The following is a 14,752-nucleotide window of genomic DNA, read 5'->3' as shown; positions in this document are numbered from 1 at the left end:
GGATTACAGACGTGAGCCACCGTGCCTGGCCCTTTCTGTACAGTCTTATCTGTACCCATGGCTTCTGTTAATACCCCATGTTAATGACTGAAATATATCTTTCTAGCCAATATCTCTGTGAGGTCCAGACCTATATAACCAGGTGTGTGTGTGTGTTGTGGGAGGAGGGGGATGTTTTAAGCACATTGCCCCATAGAAGATAGAAGTCTTAATGGCATCTGAAACTAAACATGTGCAAACTGAATTATTTTTGTCTCCCTCTTTTCTCCCCTAATCTCATACCTCTTCTTTCTTTTCATAGATGGCATTAGTTTTCATTTAGTTCTCAAAACCTTGTCATAAATTTCTCCTTTGTAACATGCCCCACATTAAATTTTACCAAATTCTGTCAGTTTGATATCCTAAAATATCTCTGATTACATTTCTTATCTTCTTTCTATTGCTCCCTTTCCAGTCTTACTGCCTCTCATGTTTTGCATATCCAAATTTGCTTTTCCCTCAACCCCTTCTCTCCTCATAAGATAACTTCCAAATTTCTTCCAGAGTGATCTTTTTTTTTTTTTTTTTTTTTTTTGAGATGAAGTCTCGCTCTTGTCCCCCAAGTTGGAGTGTGATGGCGCGATCTTGGCTCACTGCAACCTCCACCTCCTGGGTTCAAGTGATTCTCCTGCCTCAGCCTCCCCAGTAGCTGGGATTACAGGCGCCTGCCACCACACCTGGCTAATTTTTGTATTTTTAGTAGAGATGGGGTTTCACTGTGTTGGCCAGGTTGGTCTCGAACTCCTGACCTCAGGTGATCTGCCCACCTTGGCCTTCCCAAAGGGCTGGGATTACAGGCGTGAGCCACCGCGCCTGGCCGATTGATCTTTCTAATAAGCACTTTTTCTTTCATGCGGCATTCCTCCACTTGGTTATCTAGTAGTTTCCCTTTGCCTGTAAGATAACATCTAAACTTCTTAGCATACTAACATGGTACTAATGATCGGGCAACAATATTCTCATTTCTGACTATTCATCCTTTCTGCTTTTGCTCCAGGAATGCTAAACTCTGTGTAGTTCTACAGACAGGCCATAATGTCACTTCATTGCTTTGCACATAGTTTGTTCTGCATCACTCTTCCCTCTCTCATCCAGTTGGCAAAAAACGCCTACTCATCTTTCATGTCTTCCTGTAAATATTATCTCCTTGGTGAGGCTGTCCTTTAATCCCCTGGTAGACATAGGTTCTCCTTTGTGATTATTATGCTTTTTTTTTTTTTTTTTTTGAGACAGAGTCTCACTCTGCTGCCCAGGCTGGAGTGCAGTGGTGCAATCTCAGCTCACTGCAACCTCCGCCTCCTGGTTTCAAGCAATTCTCCTGCCTCAGCCTCCTGAGTAGCTGGGATTACAGGTGCCCACCAGTACGCCCAGCTAATTTTTTGTAATTTTAGTAGAGATGGGGTTTCACCATGTTGGCCAGGTTGGCCTCGAACTCCTAACCTCGTGATCTGCCCGCCTCAGCCTCCGAAAGTGCTGGGATTACAGGCGTGAGTCACCGTGCTCGGCTAATTGTTGTGCATTTTAAACCACCTTCACTGTCTTCTAATTTTGGCATCATAACTGGGTGTGTATATCTTTCTTCCTGTGTGCTGCTGGAAGGACCGTGTCCTTTCATCTTTTTATGTCTAGTGTAAAACGTGTTGCCTGGCATGTAGTTGATATGTAATGTGTTGAATAAAGGAAAAAGCAATCTGTGTATTGTTCATTGAAAAAAAAAGTAAACTATTCTTCACTGATTTAGCATTCATCTTTTTCTCACCTTTTTTGTTTTGTTTTGTTTTGTTTTTTATAGGCCCTCAGTTATATTAGGAGTAACCAACCCTTTTTTTGCTAAGACACTCCAGCACTGGCCACACATTATTCGAATAGGAGACCTTAAACCTACAGGTAAAGTATAAACTTGGTGTTCTGTTTTTAGTGTGCAGTGTTGCTGAACAGGTTTCTTTCTTTTCGTCCTTGATTATTTTTTATGTTGATGGCAGCTTTCTTCAAGGCCTTTGGAGAAGAGTATAATTTCCTGCTAATTTCCCACTAAAATATGCAGGCTCTTATAATATGTATAATCTGTCATGTCCTCCTACCAAAAAATATACTTATAGTGTTATATTATTATACAATAATAATATAACACTTATAGAATTATAGTAAAATGAAGTCTCAAAAATGTTAGCTTTATATATATTAAATATATATTTAAATATATATTTTAATATAATATATTGAATATAAATATATATTTAAATATATAATATTTAAATATATATTTTAATATAATATATTGAATATAAATATATAATATATATTTAAATATTTAAATATATATTTTTATTACTTAGATATTTAAATATATATAAATATATATTTAAATATACTATATATATATTTAAAAGCCCAATAAAACAGAACTTTCTATATATATAGAAGCCCAATAAAACAGAACTTTCCAATACTGCTTGAGTGAAACCTTATAGAAAACTAGAATTATTCCCAACTTATCACAAAATACACAGCTAGGTCTCAAAACAAGTATATGTCCCTGTAGCACAGGTTATTGATTTAGGGAGCAGTTCAAAGTGTCTTTTCATATGGAAAAGACATACAGTACCTTGTTCATGGTAGGAGTTTAACAGATGTTTAAGTATATGAATTCTGAGGTTGGAAGTTTTGTTAACCTAGATGACAACTAAATGGTACATTAATTAAGGACATGAGTCTTGCGTATGAGAAGATATGAGAAAATTTTTTAAATCTTAATTTAATCTTGACATTTATTTCATGGTTTGGGCGTAGTAATTTAGACTATTTTATTAATTGTAATGTAGCGGACTACTGACTATTTTCTCATTCCAATGGAAGACATCTCTCCGACATGACAATGGACATTCATGAATTTTCCACTGAAATAGTTGGGATTATAAAGTTATTTTCTAATAACTTTATAATGTACTACATTTATCTATTTATGTGACAGAGTCTCACTCTGTTGCCCAGGCTGGAGTACAGTGGCACTATCTCGGCTCTCCCAGGTTCAAGTGTTTCTCCTGCCTCTGCCTCCCAAGTAGCTGGGATTACAGGCACCCACCTCCTTGCCCGGCTAATTTTTGTATTTTTAATAGAGACGGGGTTTTGCCATGTTGGCAAGACTGGTCTCAAACTCCTGAGCTCAGGTGATCTGCCCACCTTGGCCTCCCAAAGTGCTGGGATTATAGGTGTGAGCCACCACTCCCCGCCACTACTTTTTTTGTTTTTTGTTTTTTTTTTTTTGAGACAGAGTCTCACTCTGTTGCCCAGGCTGGAGTGCAGTGGCATGATCTCGGCTCACTGCAACCTCTGCTTCACGGGTTCAGGAGATTCTCCTGCCTCAGCCTCCCAAGGAGCTGGGATTACAGGCGCCCACCACCACGCCTGGCTAATTTTTGTATTTTTAGTAGAGACGGGGTTTCACCATGTTGGCCAGTTTGGTCTTAAACTCCAGACCTCCAGACCGCCCACCTTGGCTTCCCAAAGTGCTGGGATTACGGGCTGAGCCACTGCGCCTGGCCAGCAACCACTACTTTTAAAACTTGTTCCTTTTGTTATACATAGATATATTTAAAACATGACTTAATAATCTGATTGTACAAGATTTTCCTTCTGGTATATACATATATCTAAATGGAATTATTAGAATCAAGGATAACATTTTAAATAGTACTGTTTACAAATTCTGGACTCGGTCTTACTGAAATTTTTAGAAGCCTTATGAAATAGAGGAAAAAGCAAAGGGCTTCACCTTGGCAATCAGAACTGTGTGCTAATAGGCTGAATAGCATCTTTAAGCCTCAAATTTTTTGTCTGCTAGGAGGATTAAACACAGTGCCTGATGCATGGTACTCTGTAAATGGCATGGTCCCCTGCCATTCTGTTACTGTTCTGTCTGAGTATTAATGATAGTACAGAGAACAACAGTTGCTAGAGTCTTGGATATGAGATGATATGATAAATTTTTTTAAATCTTAATTTAATCTTGACATTTTCATGGTTTGGGCCTACTAATTTAGACTATTAATTATAATGTAGTAGACTACTGATTGTTTTCTCTTTCCAGTGGAAGAAGTCTCTCTGCTAGATGTAGGTAGATAACTTTTGCACAAAATCATTGGTAGAGCAGCATGAATTGATAAATCTGTTTAAGAAATCACCAAACTGTTTGCCAAAGTGGCCCATCAGTTTACATTCTTACCAGCAATGTTTGAGGGTTCCTATTTCTTAACATCTCTGCCAACATTTGATGTTGTCATTTTCATTATGGCCATTCTAGAATGTTTGAAATGGTGATTTTAATTTGCTTTTCTCTAATGACTAATGATGGTGAGCACTTTTTCATCTACTTCCTTTCATTCATATATCTTTGGTGAAATGTCTATTTAAATATTTTGCCTTTTTGTGTGTGTGTGTGATAGGGTCTTATGCTGTTGCTCAGGCTGGAGTGCATTGGCACAATCATAGCTCACTGTAACCTTGAACTCCTGGGCCCAAGTGATCCTTCTGCCTCAGCCTCCCGAGTAGCTGGGAGTACAGGTGCACGCCACCACACCTGGCTAATTTTTTATTTTTTCTGTAGAGACAGGATCTTGCAATGTTGCTGGTCCTAAACTCTTGTGCTCAAGCAGTCCTCCTGCCTTGGCCTCCCAAAGTGTTGGGATTACAGGTGGGAGCCACCACACCTGGCCTGTTATTTTTCATTTTTTTTTGATAGTAACCATCCTAATGGGCATGAGTTAGTATTTTATTGTGGGTTTCATTTTCATTTCCCTCATGATCGGTGATATTGAGTATCTTTCCATTGTTTATTGGCCATTTTATTTATTTATTTATTTATTTATTTATTTATTTATTTATTTATTTATTTTTGAAACGGAGTCTCACCCTGTTGCCTGGCTGGAGTGCAGTGGCACAATCTTGGCTCACTGCAACCTCCACCTCCCGGGTTCAAGCAATTCTCCTGCCTTAGCTCCCCGAGTCGCTGAGATTACAGGCATGCACCACCACACCCAGCTAATTTTTGTATTTTTAGTAGAGACAGGGATTCACCATGTTGGCCAGGCTGGTCTCGAACTCCTGACCTCAGGTGATCCACCCGCCTTGGCCTCCCAAAGTGCTGCAATTATAGGCGTGAGCCACCACACCCAGCCTGTTTATTGGCCATTTATATATTTTCTTTGGAGAAATGTCTATTCAAGTCCTTTGCCCACTTTTAATAGAGTTGTTTGAATGGGTTTTTTTTTTTTTAGTTATAGGAATTCATTATATATTCTGAATAGTAATCCTTATTAGATATATGCTTTGTGAATATTTTCTTCTATTTTTTATTGTCTTTTTGCTCACTTGATGGTGTCCTTTGATGCACAGAAGTTTATTTTATTTATTTTTTGAGATGGAGTCTTGGTCTGTCTTCCAGGCTGGAGTACGGTGGCATGATCTTGGCTCACTGCAACCTTCGCCTCCTGGATTCAAGTGATTCTCCTGTCTCAGCCTCCCCAGTAGCTGGGATTACAGGTGTGCGCCACCACACTCAGCTGATTTTTGTATTTTTAAGTAGAGATGGGGTTTCACCATGTTGGCCAGGCTGGTCTCGAACTCCTGACCTCGTGATCCACTCACCTCAGCCTCCCAAAGTGCTGGGGTTACAAGCGTGAGCCACCGCGCCCGGCCTGTGCACAGAAGTTTATAATTTAATGGTCTTATTTATTTATTTTTTTGTTTTCTTCTGTTCTTTTTCTTCTGCTTTTTTTTTTTTTGAAGTCTTATTTATTTTTTCTTTGTATTGCTTGCATATTTGGTGTCATAGTCATGAAATCTCATATATCTTTTAATTTATGAGTGGTTTATATCTTGGAGTATTTTTCTGCTTTTTGAGTTAAAAAACACCCAGGCCCACTGCAAATGCTGCACAAGTTGTGCAACACAGCCCTGCTCAGGATTCTGGCTTTGAAACCTGAGATAGACTGTGAGTTCTACAAGGAAAAAAAAAATCTGGCAGGGTCAGTAAAATTAGAGAAAAAAACATCTTCTTTAGGACCAAGAGGGAAGGCACAGCAGAATTAAGATTTTGCTCTTCTGTGTCCTGAAACTTTACCAGAAACATATATTTAGTGTTAACCTTGCAGAAGGATCATTCCTCCTGATATAAAGGGATTGCTTTTTCTGGATTGTACCTAGTTTTAGTGCACCCACATCCTTGACAAGATGTTCCTCTGTGTCTAGTTATGACAGAGCTAACAACCTGTCTTAATAGGGCACTCATTAATCAGAATGAATGATGGCAGTAACCAACTGGTTCTGGTGCATACCAGGTAAATATAAAGTTCTGCCTATGCTTTAGTTTCTTCATCTGTGAAATGGGCATCATAAATAAACTCTTATTGTGAAGATTAAATGTGATAATTTGTGCAGTGTTCTTGGACCAGAGACTGGCACGGAGGACATCTTCAGTAAATGGTGGCTATTATTGTCCTTACCATTATCTGCAACTCTTTGAGCAACATGTTCATGCTTCTGTATTTAACTTTTTACTCAAAAGGCCTTTTCTCCTTCCTATGGATAACTTTTTTTTTTTTTTTTTTGGGACAGAGTCTCGCTCTGTCACCCAGGCTGGAGTGTAGTGACACAATCTCGGCTTACTGCAGCCTCTGCCTTCTGGGTTCAAGTGATTCTCCTGTGTCAGCCTCCCGAGTAGCTGGGACTACAGGCGTGTGCCACCATGCCCAGCTAATTTTTGTATTTTTAGTGGAGACAGGGTTTCCCCATGTTGGCCAGGATGGTCTGGAATTCCTGACCTCAGGTGATCCACCCGCCTCAGCTTTCCAAAGTGCTGAGATTACAGGCGTGAGCCACCACGCCCGGCCAACTTTTTATCTCTCTTACAAGTTGGCTTAACTGTTACCTCCTTTAGGAATCCTCAATAATTTTCTTACTCTTCTTTGGCCAGGACACTCTTCTGTGTCTCTGTAGTATCTTGTTCATAATTCTATCCCAGCACGTTTCCCTCCGTATTGTCATTTCTCTGTACCATATTTTGCTGTTAGACTGTGGCTCATTGATACGGGTAATTAGCTGTTTTGTTCCTGTATTGCCAGTATCTTGCATTTACTTAATATTTACTGAATCAATGAAAAAATAAGTCTGTATATCCATGATACTGCTTTTTTAACAAGTATCTGTTTAGAATTATTACTGGGGCAGTTGACACATTTGGAGTATAGACTAATTTTCTTTTAATCTCTTTCACTCTTTCCTTTATAGACTGTATTACTTGGCAGCTTCTCTGCAAAATTGAAATTACAATTAACCCTTGAACAATACAGGGATTAGGAATGCCAACTTCCTGTGTAGTAGAAAATCTGTGTATACCTTTAACTCCTCCAAAACTTAAGTTCTAACAGCCTACTGTTGATCAGAGCCTTAGCAATAACATAAACAGTCAACACACATTTTGTATGTTTTATATATTATATACTGTATCCTTATAATAAAGTAAGCTAGGGGAAATAAAATGTTACTAAGAAAATAATGAGGAAGATAAAATATATATTGACTGTTCATTAAGTGGAAGTGGATCATCATAAAAGTCTTCATCCTCATAGCCTTCACACTGAGTAGGTTGAAGAGGAAGAGGAGGGAATGGTCTTGCTAACTCGGGTGGCAGAGGCAGGAAAAAAAATCATGTATAAGTGAATATGCACAGTTTAAACCCATGCTGTTCAATGTTCAACTGTACTTCAAAGTAAAAAGTTTATAGAAATAGCTGTTTTATCATAATACATACTCTTAAAATTTTTTAGCAATATAAGATTGCAAAGGAAAATGTTCCTTGTTCTTAAAATCTCACCCCCAGATATACCACAATTAGCAGTTTGATCTATGTAACTATTTAAACAAAGGCATTTTGTGAATTTAGAGGCTTCAATTATATTATAATCTCTATAATAATATAATCTCTAGATTGTCTTTCAGTTCTTAGGTTCTTTTAACCCTTATGCAGAGAAGAGGGAGGGTGGAGAAAATCTTTGAAATTAGGTTTGTTCATGACACTTTTAAGTGTATCTTGAGGCATTTTTCTGCCTGTTATAAGGGTTGTTTAGGTGTTAGCTTTCTTTGACCCTAAGACCAGGGCCTGCATATACTACACAAGCTATTCAACATAGCAGCCTGCTCAGGAGTCCTGTCCATCTGTGGCTCAGACCTGTGGTTGCTGCACACACCATCACCACTTGCTGGCAGTGTAAGTTTCTATAATGGAAAAGCTGAATTTGAGGAGCCATCAAAAACAAAACAAAACAAAACAAAAAAAAAACCCCACAAACCCTTGAAGACTACATCTGCATAGTCATTTAAGAATTGCTCTCTATTCCATTTATACTTAAAGGGTATTTTATTCCTACTCAGCATCTAAATTTTCAGTTTTATGTATTTGGCATATAGATTTTAAATTACAGGTTGAGTGACAAAAAGGGAAAAATTTAAGTAATGATAGATATTAATGAAAGATCAAATATCCATTTTATATAATTTACATGAATTATTTCTGTACTGTTGTAGTAATCCAGTATTCTTGTTATCCAGTTTTAAAATACCAAGAATGAACCCTTAACATATTAATAGATGTTAAGAATGCTTTCATTATAACATACTTAAGTAATAAACAGATTATAAATCTTATAAAGTTCCAATTTTGTAATATGTATGATTAGAATAATTATAAAAATCTTTATGCTGCTTCCTTCAGGTGAAATTCCTAAGCAGGTTAAAGTGAAAAAACTGAAGAATCTAAAGACTCTGGATTCCAAACCTGGTATTGACTTTTATTGATTTTTAAATATATATTTATATGGTACTTGGGTTTTTTTGTTTACCTTCTTTTCTTTGCTCTTAGGAGTTTATACTTCATATAAGCCATATTTAAATAGAGATGAAGAGATCATAAAACAATTACAGAAGGTAATTAGTTGCTCATATTATTAATTTAAATTTCCTTGTTCAGGTATGTAATATCCAGTTACGCAATATGTCCTTTATGTATACTAATGTGAAATAGGATCTCTCCTTTTTTTTTTTTTTTTGGGAGACAGAGTCTCACTCTGTCACCCAGGCTGGAGTGCAGTGATGTGATCTCAGCTCACTGCAACCTCCACCTCCCGGGTTCAAGTGATTCTCATGCCTCAGCCTCCTGAGCAGCTGGAATTGCAGGTGTGCACCATCATGCCTGGCTAATTTCTGTGTTTTTAGTAGAGACGGGGTTTCACCATGTTGGCCAGGCTGGTCTCGAACTCCTGGCCTTAAGTGATACGCCCACCTCGGTCTCCCAAAGTCCTAGGATTACAGGCGTCAGCCACCGTGCCCTGCTGGGGTCTCTTTTTTGATTCAAAGTTTTATGAAAATCAGGAGACTAAGTTAGCAACAGTATGGGCATGAATTTGGGGCTGTAGCTACACATGAGTGTCAGTCTTTCAAGAAACTTGGAAATTATAGTGAAAAAGCCATAGATTCTACCATGATAGCATCTAACAGTAGGGGACTGTTATCATTTTTTTTAAATGTAAATAGTATAGTATAGCAAATATAAAATAAAGATTGTCTTTATTGTGAACTCACTTTTTTTTTTTTTTTTTTGAGATGGAGTTTCACTCTTGTTGCCCAGGCTGGAGTGCAATAGCACGATCTCAGCTCACTGCAGCCTCCACCTCCCCGGGTTCAAGCAATTCTTCTGTCTCAGCCTTCCAAGTAGCTGGGATTACAGGTGCCCGCCACCACACCCAGCTAATTTTTGTATTTTTTAGTAGAGACGGGGTTTCACCATGATGGCCAGGCTGGTCCTGAGCCCCTGACCTCAGGTAATCCACCCACCTCACCTTCCCAAAGTGTTGGGATTACAGACGTGAGCTACGGTGCCCAGCCGTGAACTCACATTTTCACAGTATGGGATGAACAGTATTCCCTAAGCTAAGAACTCTTATGTTTTGCTCCGGTAAAGATTATTTTCACAGGATATTGCACAATGAACTTCACATTAAATTACTTCAAGGTGAAGTTCTAGTTTTTTAAATATCAAGTATAAATGTATATTTACATAGCAATTGAATCTGATAGTTATCCATTGTTTTATATTCCAACACTAGAATACAGATTCTCATTATTTCCTCTTTTAAGGGTGTACAACAGAAACGTCCTTCTGAGGCTCAAAGTGTTATTCTTCGACGCTATTTTTTGGAACTGACACAAAGTTTCATCATTCCGTTAGTAAGTTAATAAATACATTTTTGCATAATTTAATGATTTGGTGAAGGGTATATAAATGTTTTTCCCGCCCTCCAAAACCATATCTTAAGTTGTGTGTTTTGCCAGCCTGGTATATTTAGTGATTAAAAATAAACCCCTTTGCAAGAGACCTGGATTATTTGTTCTAGTGTTAACTGTTCAACTTTGGTAAGTCACTCCCTCTCTCTGACCCTCAATTTTCTCACCCGTGAAATGTGACTGATTCCACTTTCCTAAGTACCTTTTCAAGATTGTTGTGAATCTTAAATGATATACTTTATATGAAATGTTATGTAGTTACTACATTTTTCACCTTAAAAGAAGATTATATTAGAGCTTCCTTCTCTGATACTTATCTTGAATACAATTTGATATAATGTCTATGAGGCTGTAGCTCTATGATAACAGGGACTATATCTGTCTTGCTTGTTATTAATTCGTCAGACTGGCATATGGTAGCACTCAAATATTTATGGAATAAATGACTAGACAATGTGGTTATTCTAAGAAATTCAGAAGGATGTCATATTAAAGTATAGGGAGTACCATGATGTGGCCCTGCTCTGGAAACTGCATCATAGAGAAACTTTTTGCAGTTATTAATATAAAGTAATATATCTATGAATATTATATAGGGCATCCTGGAGATCTTTGCTGCTATATTTTAGAAAGAAATATTATTTCTTGGTCTATGGGTGTCAAGTTATTTATTCCATTAAATCTATTTGTTTGAATAAATAAACTTTACTGTAGTGCTTAGGAGCATGGACTAGGCTGGGCACAGTGGCTCAGGCCTGCCACTTTGGGAGGCGAAGGTAAGAGGATTGCTTAAGGCCAGGACTTTGAGACTACAGTAGGCTGTGATTGCACGACTGCACTCCATCCTGGGCAACAGCAAGACTCTCTTAAAAAAAAAAAGAGCATGGACTGGGCATGGTGGCTCACGTCTGTAATCCCAGCACTTTCGGAGACCGAGGCGGGCAGATCACAAGGTCAGGAGATTGAGACCATCCTGGCTAACACGGTGAAACCCCGTCTCGTCTCTACTAAAAATACAAAAAGTTGGCCAGGCATGGTGGCACGCACCTGTAGTCCCAGCTGCTCTAGAGGCTGAGGCAGGAGAATCACTTGAACCCGGGAGGCGGAGGTTGCAGTGAGCTGAGATCGCACCACTGCACTCAGCCTGGGCGAAAGAGTGAGACTCCGTCTCAAAAAAAAAAAAAGAGAGCAGAGACCAAAGTCAAGTAGACCTCATTTCAAGTCTAAATTGTATTACCTTGGTCAGGTTATTTAGCCTTTTGAAGAAGCCTCAGTTTCCTAATAATACCTACCACATAGGATCATTCCAAGGATTACAAGAGATCATGCATGTAAAATGTTGAGTGCATTATCTGGCCTATAGTTACTCAGTAAGGTTAACTATTATCGTTAAAAAATGGACCGCGTTGCCGGGCGCGGTAGTTCACGCCTGTAATCCCAGCACTTTGGGAGGCCGAGGCAGGTGGATCATGAGGTCAGGGGTTCAAGACCAGCCTGGCCAAGATGGTGAAACCCCGTCTCAACTAAAAATATAAAAATTAGCCAGACGTGGTGGTGGGTTCCTGAAATTCCAGCTACTCGGGAGGCTGAGGCAGATAATTGCTTGAACCCTGGAGGCGGAGTTTGCAGTGAGCTGAGATAGCGCCACTGCACTCCACTGCCATGTGCCACTGGGCAACAGAGTGAGACTGCATCTCAAAAAAAAAAAAAAGGGCTGGGCACAGTGGCTCACACCTGTAACCCCAGCACTTTGGGAGGCTGAGGCGGGCGGATCATGAGGTCAGGAGTTCGAGACCAGCCTGACCAACATGGTAAAACCCCATCTCTACTAAAAATACAAAATTAGCCAGGCGTGGTGGTGCACGCCTGTAATCCCAGCTGCTTGGGAGACTGAGGCGGGGGAATCGCTTGAACCCAGGGGGCAGAGGTTGTAGTGAGCCGAGATCATGCCGTTGCACTCCAGCCTGCGCAACAGAACAAGACTCTGTCTCAAAAAAGAAAAAATGTAGTCCCTTGGTTTATCCAAGATTTAGTTGAATTTTTATTTGAAATCTGACTTCCCAAGTCAGTCTAAATTTAGCTATATCTCTTGTGGGGAGTGATGGAGTTGTTGCTGTCCATTGAAAGGGCATATGATTAAAAACTTAAAAGACCCATTCCTTTTAAGTAGGTCTGTTTAAATATTTTTGAAGACAGTCCTTTTATTAACTTTTTTCTTGGTTTTAGGAAAGATATGTGGCAAGCCTGATGCCTTTGCAGAAAAGTATTTCCCCATGGAAGGTATGAATATATTCAAATCTATTTGGGTCCTCTAACTGTAATTAACTTCTGTGAACATATCCACTCCTAATTTCTAAATATTATATGTCCTGTTTTCTAGAGTCCACCTCAATTAAGACAGTTTCTTCCAGAAGAATTTATGAAAACACTTGAGAAAACAGGACCTCAGCTAACCTCTAGAATAAAAGGCGATTGGATTGGACTTTACCGGTTAGTCTTTTTTCCCTGTTTTACACCCATGTGTCGTGCTTTATTTAAAAACAAAACAAAAAGCTAAACTTAAGCTTATTCTTTTTAAAAAATTCTACTAAAGTTTGACATGGTTCTCTGACTAGGAAAGGTATTGAGGAAAGGAAATAAGTTATAATCAAACTTCACTTTTTTAAATGTATTTTTATAGGCATTTCCTAAAGTCTCCAAATTTTGATGGCTGGTTTAAGACCCGGAGGAAGGAAATGACCCAAAAATTGGAGGCACTCCATCTAGAAGCTCTTTGTGAAGAGGTTCGAAAACTGTGTGTTTGTGTAATGATTAACAACTGTTGAAAGTAAAGATAATTATCCACTCTTTATAAATAGTAATGATGACTAACTTTTCTAGATCATGTGCTATGTGCCAAGGACATTATAGGGGCTTTATATCGATAATCTCTTTTAATCTTTACAATGATTCTTTGAGGTAGGTGTGTTATGAACTGCATCATGGGAAACTTTTGGCTTAGAAGTTAAATGACTTGCCTCAGATCACATCCCTGCTAAGTAGTGGAGCCAACAGTGTGCTGGAGTCCACTTGCATTGGCTCACAAGAGCCAACTGTGCACATCTCTTCTCAGCTCTGTATTCAGTGACCTCAGGTTGGCAGCTTGAAACAGCCTACAGTGGGAGTACTACACCACAGAAATTGGCAAATGCTACAAACCAGAGACCTCTTTTGGAGAACCACTTGTTAAATATTTACCAGCACATTACTGGGTAGAGTAAGGATTCTAATCCAAGAAGCCTAACTCCACATCTTTTTCTGTATGACGTATTTACCTTTTTTAGTTAGTATTAACACTTTTAGAAATGTGGACTGGCCAGGCGCAGTGGCTCACGCCTGTAATCCCAGCACTTTGGGAGGCTGAGGCGGGCGGATCACGAGGTCAGGAGATGGAGACCATCCTGGCTAACACGGTGAAACCCCATCTCTACTGAAAATACAAAAAAAAAAAAAAAAATTAGCCGGGCATGGTGGCGGGCGCCTGTAGTTCCAGCTACTCGGGAAGCTGAGGCAGGAGAATGGCGTGAACCTGGGAGGCGGAGCTTGCAGTGAGCTGAGATCGTGCCACTGTGCTCCAGCCTGGGCAACAAAGCGAGACTCCGTCTCAAAAAAAAAAAAAAAAAAAAAAAGGCGGACTGATTTTTTTTTTTATGTTCTGTATTACCAGCCTATTTTAAATTAAACTACTTGTGAAAATAAAAGGAATAGTCTCACTTTCATTTATATTTAGCTTTAAATGTGAGGTGTGCTAACCTCAGTGTTAACTTTCTACTCATAAACTCCCAGTCACTGTGGCTTTGAGAAAAGGAATATGATGAATGCACCTGCAACATAAGCCCAGGAAGAGCATATCTGAAAACACAAAGTTTACATCCAGTAGTAAATTCATGTTCAGTTCTCTTGATTTGTTAACTAATGTTCCTTATAAATTAGTCACTACTTAGTGGAAGTGGGGGTTACTGTTACAGTTTGAGCTGCAATTTTGTTTTTCTTGCTTGATCTAAAAAAGCCACCTCAGTACATTTTGTTTTACTTCCAAATATGAGACAATTATTCTGGCTAATGCAGAAAATTATCTAACAGTTATTAGAATATTATGAGAATTATTCTTGCACTATAATGCTATATCTGGGTTAAATACTTTGTTCTCCTTTTCCTTCTTGTCTTTCCTTCACAGTAGCCTTACCTATTGAAATAGAGAGGTTTGAATATTATTTTGAGAACTTACTGATTTGGGATTTTATTTATTCTAGGACTTACTTCTCTGGATCCAGAAACACACAGAAGTAGAAACAGTAGACCTTGTCTTGAAGCTGAAAAATAAGCTGGTATGTAGCCA

The 14,752-nt window shown here is 38.8% G+C and overlaps 1 protein-coding gene across 4 annotated transcripts in view; it reads left to right on the top strand.

The window, feature by feature from the left end:
• The window catches only part of DENND6A (DENN domain containing 6A), a 72,120-nt gene that overhangs the window by 54,027 nt on the left and 3,341 nt on the right, over window positions 1-14,752 (top strand). For all 4 annotated transcript variants that reach the window (XM_034956715.3, XM_008964048.5, XM_003811635.7 and 1 more), the window contains 8 exons: window positions 1,832-1,926; window positions 8,807-8,872; window positions 8,954-9,018; window positions 10,228-10,317; window positions 12,601-12,654; window positions 12,755-12,864; window positions 13,055-13,157; window positions 14,667-14,741. In XM_034956715.3, the coding sequence (XP_034812606.1) occupies window positions 1,832-1,926; window positions 8,807-8,872; window positions 8,954-9,018; window positions 10,228-10,317; window positions 12,601-12,654; window positions 12,755-12,864; window positions 13,055-13,157; window positions 14,667-14,741 (658 nt within the window). The remainder of the gene's footprint in view (window positions 1-1,831; window positions 1,927-8,806; window positions 8,873-8,953; window positions 9,019-10,227; window positions 10,318-12,600; window positions 12,655-12,754; window positions 12,865-13,054; window positions 13,158-14,666; window positions 14,742-14,752) is intronic.

The sequence above is a fragment of the Pan paniscus genome, chromosome 2 (assembly GCF_029289425.2).
Source record: "Pan paniscus chromosome 2, NHGRI_mPanPan1-v2.0_pri, whole genome shotgun sequence".
NCBI lineage: Eukaryota > Metazoa > Chordata > Mammalia > Primates > Hominidae > Pan > Pan paniscus.
Note: the sequence above shows the minus strand (reverse complement) of the source record. Positions and strands in the feature narration are given on the sequence as shown.